A 12,436-nucleotide genomic window follows, 5' to 3' on the forward strand; every position below is an offset into this window, starting at 1 on the left:
CGCGATGACGTCACTCGACGGGGACGGCGCCGTCGCTATGGAGACGCCGCCGCGCAAGCGCCGTCGCCGCGGGGGCGGCTTCCCGCGCAGCAACGAGGGAGGCTCGCCGTCGCCACGGTAACGCGGCCGCACGAAGCCCCCGGGGGCGAACGGAGAGCCGTCAGGGATGGGGTGCGGAGGCGCGGGAGCGAGCGGGGCAGGGCGGAGCTCCGGGGATGGCGGCCGGGAGTGGGGCTGCGGGGGGGAGATCCGCAGGGAGATGCGGCGAGGGGAAGGTGGGGGAGGGGCGGGGAGGGAGGGAGGGAGGAAGGGAAGGGGTGCAGAGAGGTGGGGGGAGGGAGGGGGGAGAAGGGAGGGCTGGTGGTGACAGGACAAGGGGAACGGCTTAAACTGAGCCAGGGGAGGTTGAGGTCAGATGGGAGGGAGGAGGAAGTTTTTCCCCCCGAGGGCGGTGAGGCACTGGCACAGGCTGCCCAAGGAGGCTGTTGGTGCCGCAGCCCTGCAGGCGGTGGAGGCCAGGCTGGATGTGGCTCTGGGCAGCCTGGGCTGCTGGTTGGCGACCTGCACGCAGCAGGGGGTTGGAAGCAGGTGAGCGGTGCGGGGCTTTGCAGCTGGTCGGGGGGCTGCAAAGGCAGGCTGAGGGAGCTGGGCTTGTTCAGCCTGGAGGAAAGAAGGCTGCGGGGTGAACTCGCTGCAGCCTGCAGCAGCTCAAGGGAGCCTGCAGACAGGAGGGGAGGGAAGTCTGGGGAAGGGGAGATGGCAGCAGGACGAGGGGAAATGGTTTGGAGTGGAGGGAGGGGAGATGGAGGTTGGACGTCAGGGGGAAGTTCTGCACCGAGAGATGGAGAGGGGCTGGAACAGCTGCCCAGAGAGGCTGTGGATGCAGAGCAACGGTCCTGTGATGTTGGGTGGTTTCCTTTCAGCTGTGTGTGTGCATCGGTGCCAGGCTGTCTGTGCAGAATCCTTCTCTTGTGGCCTCAGGCAGCAATCCGGGGGGCCCAAGTTTCAGCGCTGAAGGGAAGCAGTGAGCAGCTCAGTTCCTTCTGTCCTCGCAGGCCGTGCCTTCTGCCAGCTGCTTTCTCCTTTTGTGGCCTTCTGGGGTTTGATCGATGGCTGGAAGTGGGAGCCGAGTGGGAATTCTGAGAGGGGATCCTTGGGACGATGGCTGCCAGCACCAGGTATGGCGTGCAGAACTCAGGAGGGCGGTGAAGGTTTGCAAGGCTTCCTTTCGTATTCAGTTCTGGCCGAGGACTTGCTGCGTTGTTCCGGACGCCTTCTTCTCCGTTAAACTCCCAAAGGAACCTGGTGGCACGGATGCTGTGTGTGTTCCTGCTGGAAGCCGGCTGCTGCCTTGAGGATGGCGTCGTATCTGACCCATCTGCCGTGCTCCCGAGGCTCCTCGTGTCCTCAGAGAGCCCCAGTGCATCCATTCCGTCCGGGCTGCTTTATTCCCTGCTGAGACTGGAAGGGGCTTCAGAAAGCTCAGCACAACGGGCTGCTGCTCCAGCGTGGAAAGCAGAGAGCCCCCTGTGCGGGAATGGAACTGGATGATCTCGGGGGTCCCCTCCAACCCAAACCGTTCTACGATGCTGTGCTTTACAGACCCAGCCAGGTGAGAGAGCTGGGTGCCTTATGGCACGGCGTGCTTGGCCACAGGGAGCTTTGGCAGCAGAGGTTTGCTGTCAGGAGGCACGAAGGCCTCCTTCCTGACCATCGCAAGTCTCTCTGCTGCTTCACGAAGGTCAACTCGTCCATGTGGACACCAACAGTGGGATTTTCCGAGTGCCTTTAAGGACTGATCCCCCCTTGACGCCTGTTGGGTATCTCAGAGCAGCTGGGAGGAAGCAGACCGTACAGAAACGTCCTGAAAATGTTCCTGAATGTCCCTGAACTGTCGAGCTGCAACAAGAAATCTGCCTTAAGAAGAATTTGACTTCAGCAGAACTCAGGAATGATTCCTCTTCCTTTTATTTGTCTTCTCAGTAACTCCGTTTGCTCTGGCCTCTCTTCCTCTCCTCTGTGTCTTTTGTGTCTTGTGGGTGAGAGTCCAACCCACTGATGGAAGTGCTGTGATCCTCTTACAGCAGATGCTGTAAGCTGGCCGGACCCCCCAGACTCACACGAGCCCCCCCTGGACACCCCAGGACACCTTTGGGACCCTTCTGGATGACTCCGCCACGACTGGAACCCACATGAGGACTGCCTGGACCCTACCAGACCCTCCTGGGACGGCTCCAGACTCTTCTGGTTGAGTCCTGAACCCCCTGGAGGCCCACCAACCTCTCTAGGACTTCTCCTGCAGATCCTTCTGCATGATTGCGAGGGGGGATAAGGAGGGTTGCGGGGGGGAGCAAGGGGTAAGTAGGGCTTCTGTGGGCTGGAAAGGGGGGTGGTGTGGAAGCAGTGGGGAGGGGTGTGGGGTGGAAAGTGGGTCTGGTGATGGAGGAAGGGGTGGGAGGGGAAAACGGGGAGTTGTGGGGAGCTTCTGTGGGGTGTAAAGGGGGTGTGGGGGTTGTGGGGGGTGGAGGAAAGGAGAATGAGGCTTCCATGAGCGGAAAGGGGGGCTGGGGGATGGAGGGAGGGGAGCAGGGAGGTGTGCAGGGAGGAAGTTAGGAAGGCGAAAGCCCAGCTTGAGCTCAGGTTGGCCACTGCAGGAAAAGACAATCCAAAATCCTTTTCTCAATGTATCAACGGCAAAAGAAGACCGAGAGATAATTCTCATCCTCTCCTGGATGCAGCAGGGAATGCGGTCGCTGAGGACAAGGAGAGGGCTGAGCTCCTCAATGCCTTCTTTCCATCTGCCTTTCACAGCCAGGCCAGTCGTCCTCTGGGCTTTGATGCCCCGATCTGGCAGTCTGGGACGCTGCTCCGAATTTGCCCCCAGCGATTCCGGGGAGGACAGTCAGAGAGCTGGGGACAAGCGGCTGGAGGAGTGTGGAGAGGAGAAGGACCTGGCGGTGCTGGTTGGTGCTCGGCTCAACAGGAGCCGATGGCGTGCCCAGGTGGCCAAAGGGCCAACGGCATCCTGGCCTGCGTTGGAAATGGGGCATGGAGGTGAGCGTCCCCCTCTGCTCGGCATTAGGACCATTGCGATCCGTAGGGTGACATGGGGACCGGTAGGGTGCCTTAGGGAGCCATTAGGATCCATAGGGTGCAATGGGGACCCATAGAGTGCCATAGGGAGCCATTAGGATCCATAGGGTGCCAGGGGAACATAGGGTTCCACGGGGACCCACAGGGTGCTATGGGGACCCATTAGAATCCATAGGGTGCCTTAGGAACCCATTAGGATCAATAGGGTGCCACCGGGACCCACAGTGTGCCTTAGGGACTCATTAGGATTAGTAGGGTGCCTTAGGTCCCCGTTAGGATACATGGGGTGCCATGGGCACCCATCGGGTGCCTTAGGGACCTATTAGGATCCATAGTGTGCCATGGGCACCCATCGGGTGTCTTAGGGGCCCATTATGATAAATAGGGTGCCACGGGGACCCATGAGGACCCATAGGGAGCCACGGAGACCCTCAGGGTGCCTTAGGGACCCATTAGGACCCATAGGGTGCCATGAAGACCCCTAGGGAGCCTGAGGGACCCACTAGCACTTTAGGGTGCCTTGGGGACCTATAGGGAGCTTTAGAGACCCATTAGGATCTATAGAATGCGATGGGTTCCCATTAGGATGAATAGGGTGCCAGGGAAACCCATTAGGATCCATAGGGTGCCATGGGGACCCATAGGGTGCCTTAGGGCCCCCTTAGGATCCATAGGGTGCCACGAGGATCCCTAGGGTGCTTGAGGGACGCACTAGAATTGTAGGGTGCCATGGGTACCCATAGTGTGCTTTAGGGATCCATTAGGATTCATAGGGTGCCACAAGGACCTGTAGAGTGTCTGAGTTACCCGTTAGGATTCATAAAGTGCCATGGGGACCCATAATGTGCCTTATGGATCCATTTGGATCCGTCGGGTGCCATGGGGACCCATTAGGATCCATAGGGTGCCAGGGGGATCCATCGGGTGCCTTAGGGAACTATTAGGATCCATATGGTGCCATGGGGACCTGTAGGGGGCCTTGGGGACACATTAGGACCCATAGGGTGCCTTAGGGACCCATAGTGTGCCTTAGAGACCAACTAGGATCCATAGTGTGCCTTAGGGATACATCAGGATCTATAGGGTGCCACAGGGACCCATAGTGTGCCTTAGGGACCAACTAGGATCCATAGTGTGCCTTAGGGATACATCAGGATCTATACAGTGCCACGGGGACATACAGGGTGTCTTAGGGACTGACTCATTAGGATTCGTAGGGTGCCATAGGGACCTATTAGGAGCCATAGGGTGCCATGAGGACCCATAGGGTGCCTTAGGGACCAGCTAGGATCCATAGGGTGCCATGGGGACATGTAGGGTGCCTTGGGGAGCCATTAGGATCTGTAGGGTGCCTTGGGGATTAACAGGGTGCCTTAGGGACCCAGGAGGATCCATAGGGTGCCACGAACACCCGTAGGGTGCCTTAAGGACACATTAGGATCCATTGGGTGCCACAGGGACCCATAGGGGGCCTTAGGGACACATTAGGACCCATAGGGTGCCATAAAGACCTATAGTGTGCCTTAGGAACCCATTGGGATCCATAGGGTCCCATTGGGACCCATTAGGATTCATAGGGTGCCATGGGGACCCATTAGAACCCATAAGGTGCCATGGGAACCCATTAGGATTCATAGGGTTCCTTAGGAACCCATTAGAATCCATGGGGAGCCACAGGAACACACAGGGTGCTTTAGGGACCCGCTAATATCCATAGGGTGCCATGGGGACCCATTATGATCCATAGGGTGCCATGGGGAATTGTAGGGTGCCATAGGGACCCATTAGAATCCATAAGGTGCCATGGGGACCCCTAGGGTGCCTTAGGGACCCACTAGAATTTTAGGATGCTTTGGGGATTCATAGGGTGCCTTAGGGAACCTCTAGGATCCATAGAGTGCCATGGGGACCCATTAGGTTCTATTGGGTGCCTTGGGGACCCATTAGGATGCATAGGGTGTCATGGGGACCCATATGGATCCATAGGGTGCCATGGGGACCCATTCAGTGCCTTAGGGACCTATTACGATTCATAGGGTACCTTAGGGACACATTAGGATCCTCAAGGTGCCTCATGAACCATTAGGATCCAGAGGGTGCTATGGGGACCGTAGGGTGCCTTAGGGACCCTTTAGGACCCATAGGGTGTCTTAGAAACCCGTTAGGATCCATAGGGTGCTATGGGGACAGTAGTGTGCCTCTGGGACCCATTAGGACCCATAGGGTGCCTTAGGGACCCATTAGGATTCATAGGGGGCCATGGGGACCCATTAGGATTCATACGGTTCCAGGGGAACCGGTTAGGATCAATACGGTGCCATGGTGACCCATAGGGTGTCTTAGGGACCCACTAGGATTCATAGGGTGCCATGGGGACCCACTAGGATCCATGGGGTGCCATAGGGTCCCATTAGGATCCCCCGGGTGCCTTATGGACCATTAGGATCCGTAGGGTGCTATGGGGACCGTAGGGTGACTTAGAGACCCATTAAAACCCATAGCGTGCCATGGGGACCCATTAGGATCCATAGGGTGCCTTAGGGACCTGTTAGCATCCATAGGGTGCCAGGGGAACCTGTTAGGACCCATAGAGTGCCACGGGGACCCATTGGATGTTTTGGAGAACCATTAGGATCCATAGGGTGCCTGGGAAAGCCATAGGGTGCTTTAGAGACCCTTTGGGATCCTCAGGGTGACATGGTGACCTGTAGGGTGCTTTAGGGACCCATTAGGATCCTTAGGGTACCAGGGGGACCCATTAGGATCCATAGAGTGCTATGGGGACCTGTAGGGTGCCTTAGGGATGCATTAGGATTTATAGGGTGCCATGCGGACCTACGAGGCTCCCTAGTCCACCCTTGGGTGCCATAAGTATCCATAGGGTGCCATGGGGACCCGTAGAGGCCGCACCTCGAACGCTGTGTTCAGTTTTGGGCCCCTCACTGCAGGAAAGATGTTGAGGCCCCAGTGTGCAGAGAAGGGCAACGAAAGTGGTGAGGGGTCTGGAGCACAGGGCTGCTGAGGATGCCGATGGCATGGCGAGCAGAGGAACGAAGGGAGAGCAGGCAGAGGGGGGCCGGCACTCCCAGCCGGGCCGGGCAGCAGCTGCCGCCGCCAGCATCACAATGGGCAGCGGCCAGCACCGGCCGCGCCGTCATGGCGTCGCCGCGACGACGTTTGTGACACGGGCGCCCAGGGGGGTATAAAGGCGGAGCGCGGCGGCGGGTCCCGCATCCTGGAGGAGCATCTGTCCGAGAGCAGACGCGTCTGCAGGAGGAGCTCCAGCATGGCTGGCGCGAACGAGGAGAGAGCCGCCGGCACGAGGCGGAACAGGAGGAGCGAGGCCGGCCCCGCAGCGGGGCGCGCCTCCAGACCCATGGACACGAACAGCAAAGGTGTGCAGGGCTGCGGCCAGCTTGGAGCGGGGCTGCGGCCACCCTTGGTGCAGAGACGGCGCATCGCTCTGCCGCCTCGCTCCCGCCTGGCAGCCGGAGGGGCGCCGGGCAGCGGCAGATCGGAGCGTGACCTGCTTTTCCTCTGTCCTGCAGTGCGAGTCGCCGTCTGGGACGCGGTGGCCGCCTACGTCCGGGAGCAGCTCGTGGCACACAAGGTGCGTTGGCCGGCGGTTCCTCCTCTCCCCGTCCGGCCTGGGCTTCCTCTGAGGCTTCCCCTGCATACGCAGCGGGAGACTCCCCCCGCACTTCTCTCCTGGGCGTCCCACGGGCTCCCTGCAGACGCACGATCCCTCGTGCCGGGCGCTGTCGGATCTCGGGGCCGATGCCACTCTCTGGAAGCCTCTGGATCCCGCGAGGCCGCTTCCACCCCGCCTGCTGTGCCGCATCTGGGAGGGCGAGGGGCAGGAGAGCGCCGTGCGGCCCTTCCCAAAGCCGTTCCCACGCCCCGGCTCGTGCCTCTGAGCGGCGGCAGAGGCTCCTGAGCTCTGTCCCTGCGTCGGAGCCCCTGTGCCTCTTCCCCCTGGCCGGCCCGTAACCCTTCTGCCCTGCTTTTCTCTTCCGCCCACAGGGGGTCTGGATTCCCACCTTCGGCTCCTTTGACACCGTCTCCAAAGACGTCTGGACCGAGGACGGGACCGTGACTCTGCGGTGGCCCGTGTTCCACCTGGCCGCCAACCTCATGGCCACGCACCACCTCAAGGCCCGCAGGGAGCCCCTGCCAGGTAGGAGGGGGGATTCCGCTGCTTCCGGCTGCGTGGACGGGGCCGACGGCCACCACCTCTGTGCCCACCAGCAAAGCTCCCCCTCTGAGGAGCCTGTCCAAACGCGGGGCCGTTCCGGCTGGGGTCCACCAGCAGCTCTTCTAGGGAAGCGCCTGTGGGAAACCAACCCTGCCGTCAATTCTGTCCCTCACATCTTTCAGTGCACAGGAAGTTGGAGCCGCTGAGATACAGCAGAGCGGCCGCAGGCGCCGCCGTGAGCTGGGAGAGCGTGAAGACCGGCATCCAGAGCACCGTGTCCATGCTCTCCGGCTGCCTGCGGGACGGGCAGAACGTGGCCGTCGTGCTGAAGGACATCGGCGTGCTGCTCATAGACGGGCTGACGTTCCACATGAGATTCTACTACAGCTTCCTGGAGCAGCTGTCTGGGAAAGAGGAGCTCAGCAGAGCTGCTCTCAAGGTGAGCCGCCGTTTCTGCGCGGCCCAGGCGGAGCCGCGACCTCGCGGTGCCCGCACGCGGCCCACCAGGAGCTGCTGGCCGCTCGGGCCGTGCGAGTGCCGAGCTGCTGCCGGCTCTCCCTGCCTCGGGCTCCCCGCGTCCCCGGCGCCTCAGCCGTGACCAGGACGTCCCACCTCCTCCCCGTTTCTCCCCCGCAGGCCCCCTGGCTGCTGAACGCGGTGGTGTCCCCGGCGGCACCGGTGGCCTCCCTGGCGCTCTCCGGCTGCCTCATCGTCTTTCCCATGTGAGTGCGTTGGTGGCGGTGGCTGCTGCCTGGTGCGGCCGCTCGGCTCTCGTTGCGCAGCACTTGTTCCTCGTGTCCGTGCCCGTCCTGCCCGTGAGCGTGTGTCGTGGGATCACAGACTGAGCTGGGCTGGACGGAACCCCAAAAGGCACTTCGCCCACCCCCCTGCGGGGAACAGGGACCCCAGAGGAGGTTGCTCTGAGCCTGGTCCAGCAGGCCTCGACTGCCCGTCTGGGCGTCCAGCAGCTCTCTGGGCAAGATGCTGCGGTGCCTCGCCGCCCTTCTGTCCAGCGCTCCTTCCTTACGTCCGACCCAAACCTTCCCTCCTGCCCTTGGAAGCTATTTCCCCTGCCCCCGTCCCGATGAACCCTGCTCGAGGCTTTAGAAAGCAGCGTGCTGCACGCAGCGTGACAACATGCCTGGGAGCAGACGGCCAGAGAGCAGCAAGGAGCGCTGGAGCGCTGCGTCACACCGCTCCGTCTTCTCCTCTCGCGCAGGTGTCACATGGAGTTGGTGCCCAAAGCACCGCCCACAACACGCCGCAAGGCCTCAGCGAGCCTCTCTGGTCGGGAGAAAACAAAGCAAGACGACGCTTTGCCACCTCTCCCACCTCTCGACCAGGGCAAGACAGGTAAAGCAGCCACCGGCTCCTTCCCGCGGCACGGGCAGCCAAGCGGAGCTGGGAAATGCCCCGCTGACCATCAGCCCAGGGCTCTGATGGCGGCACAGCTTCCCGCCAGCTCAGCACGGCCCCGAAGCCATCGGCCCCCGGCCCCTTCCCATCAGTGACTGCCGGCCTCTCCCAAACGAAGGCGCTGGCTGTGCCGTGCCCCCTGCCCCGGCTTGGCCCGGGCGGATCTCAGGCCCTGCCCTCCCCCGACGGAAGGATCCGGCCCCCAAAAGTCACCCCGCCACCTCGTCGTCGCACCCCGGCTCCTCTTTCCCAAAGCCGACGCCTCCCCTTCCCCATTGCAGTGAGATTTGCTGCCCGGCCGACCTTCATCAAGCGGCTGAGCTCGGACAGCATGGATGGAGAACGGCTCCGGCGGATCAGGAGCTTGCTGCTGAAGAAGAGCTCCAAGGCCAGGTGAGGCTGGAGGCTCCGGGCTGCCGTGCGCACAGGGGCGACCCGACGAGAGCCCATTCCCCAGCCCCAAAGGGTCCCTGTTGGTGGGGATGAGGACCGGGACCCCCCGGCTCACAGGGCCGCCCCTCTGCGCGTCTCGGGAGCCGCAGGGCAGCCGGCGAGCAGCCTGTGGGCAGGGCTATGTTGCGGCCCAGGCTCCCGGCTCAGGCTGGCGGCGTGCGGCCCAAAGCCATCGGCCACTCACGCGGCCCCCTCCCGCTCTGTCCTTCCAGTCTGCTGCCACCGATCCGGCCGCTGCCCGAAGCCCAGGAGCAGCCGGTGAGCTGCCAGCCGCAGGGGGAGGCAGAAACGTGGAGCCAGGAAGAGCTGCGCCGAGCACCGGGAGGCAAACACGTGAGATTCCCCGAGGAACTGGAAGCAGGAAAAGCCCATCGTGCGGGTGCGGCGCGAATCCTGCCGGTGGCCAAGCACTCGCCCTCTCAGATCAGCTTGAGGACAGCAGCGTTCCAAGGAGGTTCCCGAAGATCTGCCTCCAGGGCTGCGTTCACAGAGCCGCACGGCAGAGCATCCAGGCTCCCGCTGACGTGTGACTCGGTGTGGCTCCTCAGGCAGAGGGTGATGAAGAAGAGGGCGGCGCAGGAAGCGCTGGAGCGGGCGGCAGCATCAGCGCCTCGTGCGGAGCCCAGGCTGCCCGAGGAGCCTCCCGTCCGCCGCTCTGGATCGCTGCCGCCCATACGGGAAGAAACGGAGGCTCCCGAGAGTCAGGCTGCGCAGAGCGAGGCCCCCCCCCACAGGAGGTGCCCCACGCTGGCCATGCTGATGCAGGCATGGTGCGCCCAGTGCAGAGGCCGCAGAACAGAGGCGTGAATCCCAGCCGCAGCGCATCTCCGACGCAAGCGGGCTGCCCAGGGCCCCGTCCGACCCGGCCTCCAGGGACGGGGCACCCGCAGCCTCTCTGGGCGTTCGGTTCCCGCAGCTCTGCGCACAGCGATCCGACCCGACATCCCATCTTCCACTCGGCACCACTTCCCTTGGCTGACCATCAGCCACGCCATCAGAGCCGACTCCCCCCCCGTCCGCAGGCTCCCTTTCGGGATGGAAGGCTGCGACGCCGTCACCCCCGCAGCCTTCCCTTCTGCAGACCAACCGAGGAGACCTGGAGCGAAATGTCGAGGGGCAGAACCATCAATAAACATCCTTTCAACATCCCCACACTGCCTGCGATGGCGTCACTGCGTCTGTTTGCGCCGGTGGAGGGAGAAAGCATTGCGGGAGGGCATCAGAGCGTCCATCAGAGCCTGTGGGCAGACATGGGACCCCACAGAGACCCCCTAGGGACAAAGAGGGAGACATAGAGACCCAACAGGGACACAGAGAGACCCCACAGGGACAGCATAGGGACAGACAGGGACCCCATAGGGACCCCATAGGGATACATAGAGACATCAAAGGGACACATAGGGACCCAGTAGGGACACAGAGAAATCATATGGAGACCCCACAGGGACACACAGGGACACAGAGAGCCCCCATAGGGAAAGACACCCATAGAGACCCCATAGGCAGACAACCAGGCTGCCGCTTCGGGCACGGCAGCCAGGCGGGATCTGCTCCGGCAGGGCGGCCTGGGCCTCGCACTGCCTTCCTGAGCGGGCAGCCGGCTCCTAGCCTGGCCGGGTGGCTGCTGGCCTGTCCGGGCTACCCAGGCCAGCCGGCTCTTGCCTGCCACGGTCCCCCGGCCGGCCCGGAGGGCTCCAGAAGAGCAGAGCTACACGGGCCGGCCGGCCACCGCCTTTCGCCTGGCTGCGCTGCCCTGAGCGGCCCGCCGGCTTCCGGCCTGGCCCAGCTGGCTGCCAGGAGGCTTCGGGCCTCCTAAGGGTTCCCCAGGTCAGCGCTTTGAGGGCTGCTTCGGCCCGGTTCTGCGACCTGCGGGGCGGAGGGACGTCGCAGAATCCGCGCCTCCGGAAAAAGGGGACCCCAACAGAATGAAAAGCAGCGGCAACGGCCTGAGGAGAAGCCAAGGGATTGCTCAGAACGCCAGGTAACACGCCGCCATGCAGCGTCATGAGAATTGGCAGCCGCGAGTCCAATGGAACGGGAGAACGTCCGACAGGACAGGCCTCACCATGAGGCACAGCGCAGCTGAGCAGCAGGGAGACGAAGAAGAGCCGACGAAGAAGAGCGGGCGAAGAAGAGCACGGGGTGACCTGCAGGAGCTCTGCTGCCTCCGTGAGCACAGAGTGCCCTGGGAACGCAGCTCTGCTCCTGCTCTGCAGCTCTGCTTCTCCTCTGGGGTCCCGATGGGGGATCTAGGGGGTCTTTATGCGTCTCTATGGGGCTCCCTGTGTCCCTATGGGTCCCTGTGGGTCCCTATCGGATATCTATGGGGTCCCTGTGGGTTGTCTGTTTGTCACTATGGGGTCTCTCTGTGTCCCTACAGGAACCCTATGGGGTCTCTCTGGGGTCCCTATGGGGTCTCTACGGGTTCTTTATGTGTCTCTATGGGGCTCGATGTGTCCCTATGGGGTCCCTATGGGGTCTCTCTGTGTCCCTATGGGGTCCCCATGTTTCCCTAGGGGGTCCTCCTGTGGGTCCCTGTATTTTCCTATCGGGTCCCTATGCTATGGGGTCTGTCTGTGTCCCTATGTGTCCCTTGGGGTCCCTATGGGGTGCCTATGGGGACTCTATGGGACCCCTAAGGTTTGTCCCTTTGTCCCTCTGGGATCCCTATGTGTCACTGTGTGTCCCTTTGGGTCCCTATTGGGTCTCTATGGGGCTCCATGTGTCCCTATGTGTACCTTTGGGGTCCCTATTTGTCCCTAGGTGTCCCTATGGGAACTCTATGGGGTCCCTATGGGTTGTCCGTGTGTCCCTATTGGGTCTCTCTGTGTTCCTATGGGGTCTCTCCTCCCTCACAGGCAGCCGTTCCCCCTCCTGTTTATACACTTCCTTCAAGCACTGCAAGGCCACCATGAGGTCTCCCTGGAGCCTTGTCTGCTCCAAGCTAAACAAGCCCAGCTCCCTCAGCCTTTCCTCATAGCAGAGGTGCTCCAGCCCTCCGATCATCTTAGAGGTGATGCTGCATATCAGTGTGCATTGCACGAGGGTGTGTGCAGGGTGTTTGCACGTGAATGTCACTTTTGCACGTGTGTGTGTGTGCGCACGGCTGTGTGCAGGGCTGCAGCTGCGCTCGTGTCTTCATGCGTGTTGCTGTGCAAAGGGGTGGGTTTGCACACGGGTGTGTGTGTGCGCGAACACGGGGCTGTGCATCGAGGTCTTTGCACAAGGCTGTGTGGTTTTGCACACGGTTGTGTGCACACGGATGGAGTGTGCACACAG

The 12,436-nt window shown here is 62.0% G+C and overlaps 1 protein-coding gene across 2 annotated transcripts in view; it reads left to right on the forward strand.

The window, feature by feature from the left end:
• Positions 1 to 2,273: 2,273 nt before the first annotated feature.
• Positions 2,274 to 12,436, forward strand: part of LOC125686352 (uncharacterized) — a 194,286-nt gene continuing 184,123 nt past the window's right edge. The window contains exons 1-6 of one of the 2 annotated variants that reach the window (XM_048930244.1): positions 6,410 to 6,488; positions 6,642 to 6,703; positions 7,117 to 7,270; positions 7,471 to 7,727; positions 7,925 to 8,010; positions 8,508 to 8,641. In XM_048930244.1, the coding sequence (XP_048786201.1) occupies positions 6,470 to 6,488; positions 6,642 to 6,703; positions 7,117 to 7,270; positions 7,471 to 7,727; positions 7,925 to 8,010; positions 8,508 to 8,641 (712 nt within the window). In that variant the 5' untranslated portion in view covers positions 6,410 to 6,469. Of the gene's footprint in view, positions 2,358 to 2,811; positions 3,055 to 6,409; positions 6,489 to 6,641; positions 6,704 to 7,116; positions 7,271 to 7,470; positions 7,728 to 7,924; positions 8,011 to 8,507; positions 8,642 to 12,436 lie in introns of those variants that run through there. The other variant, XM_048930243.1, reaches the window with a different exon arrangement.

Source organism: Lagopus muta, chromosome 36, assembly GCF_023343835.1.
Source record: "Lagopus muta isolate bLagMut1 chromosome 36, bLagMut1 primary, whole genome shotgun sequence".
Lineage (NCBI taxonomy): Eukaryota > Metazoa > Chordata > Aves > Galliformes > Phasianidae > Lagopus > Lagopus muta.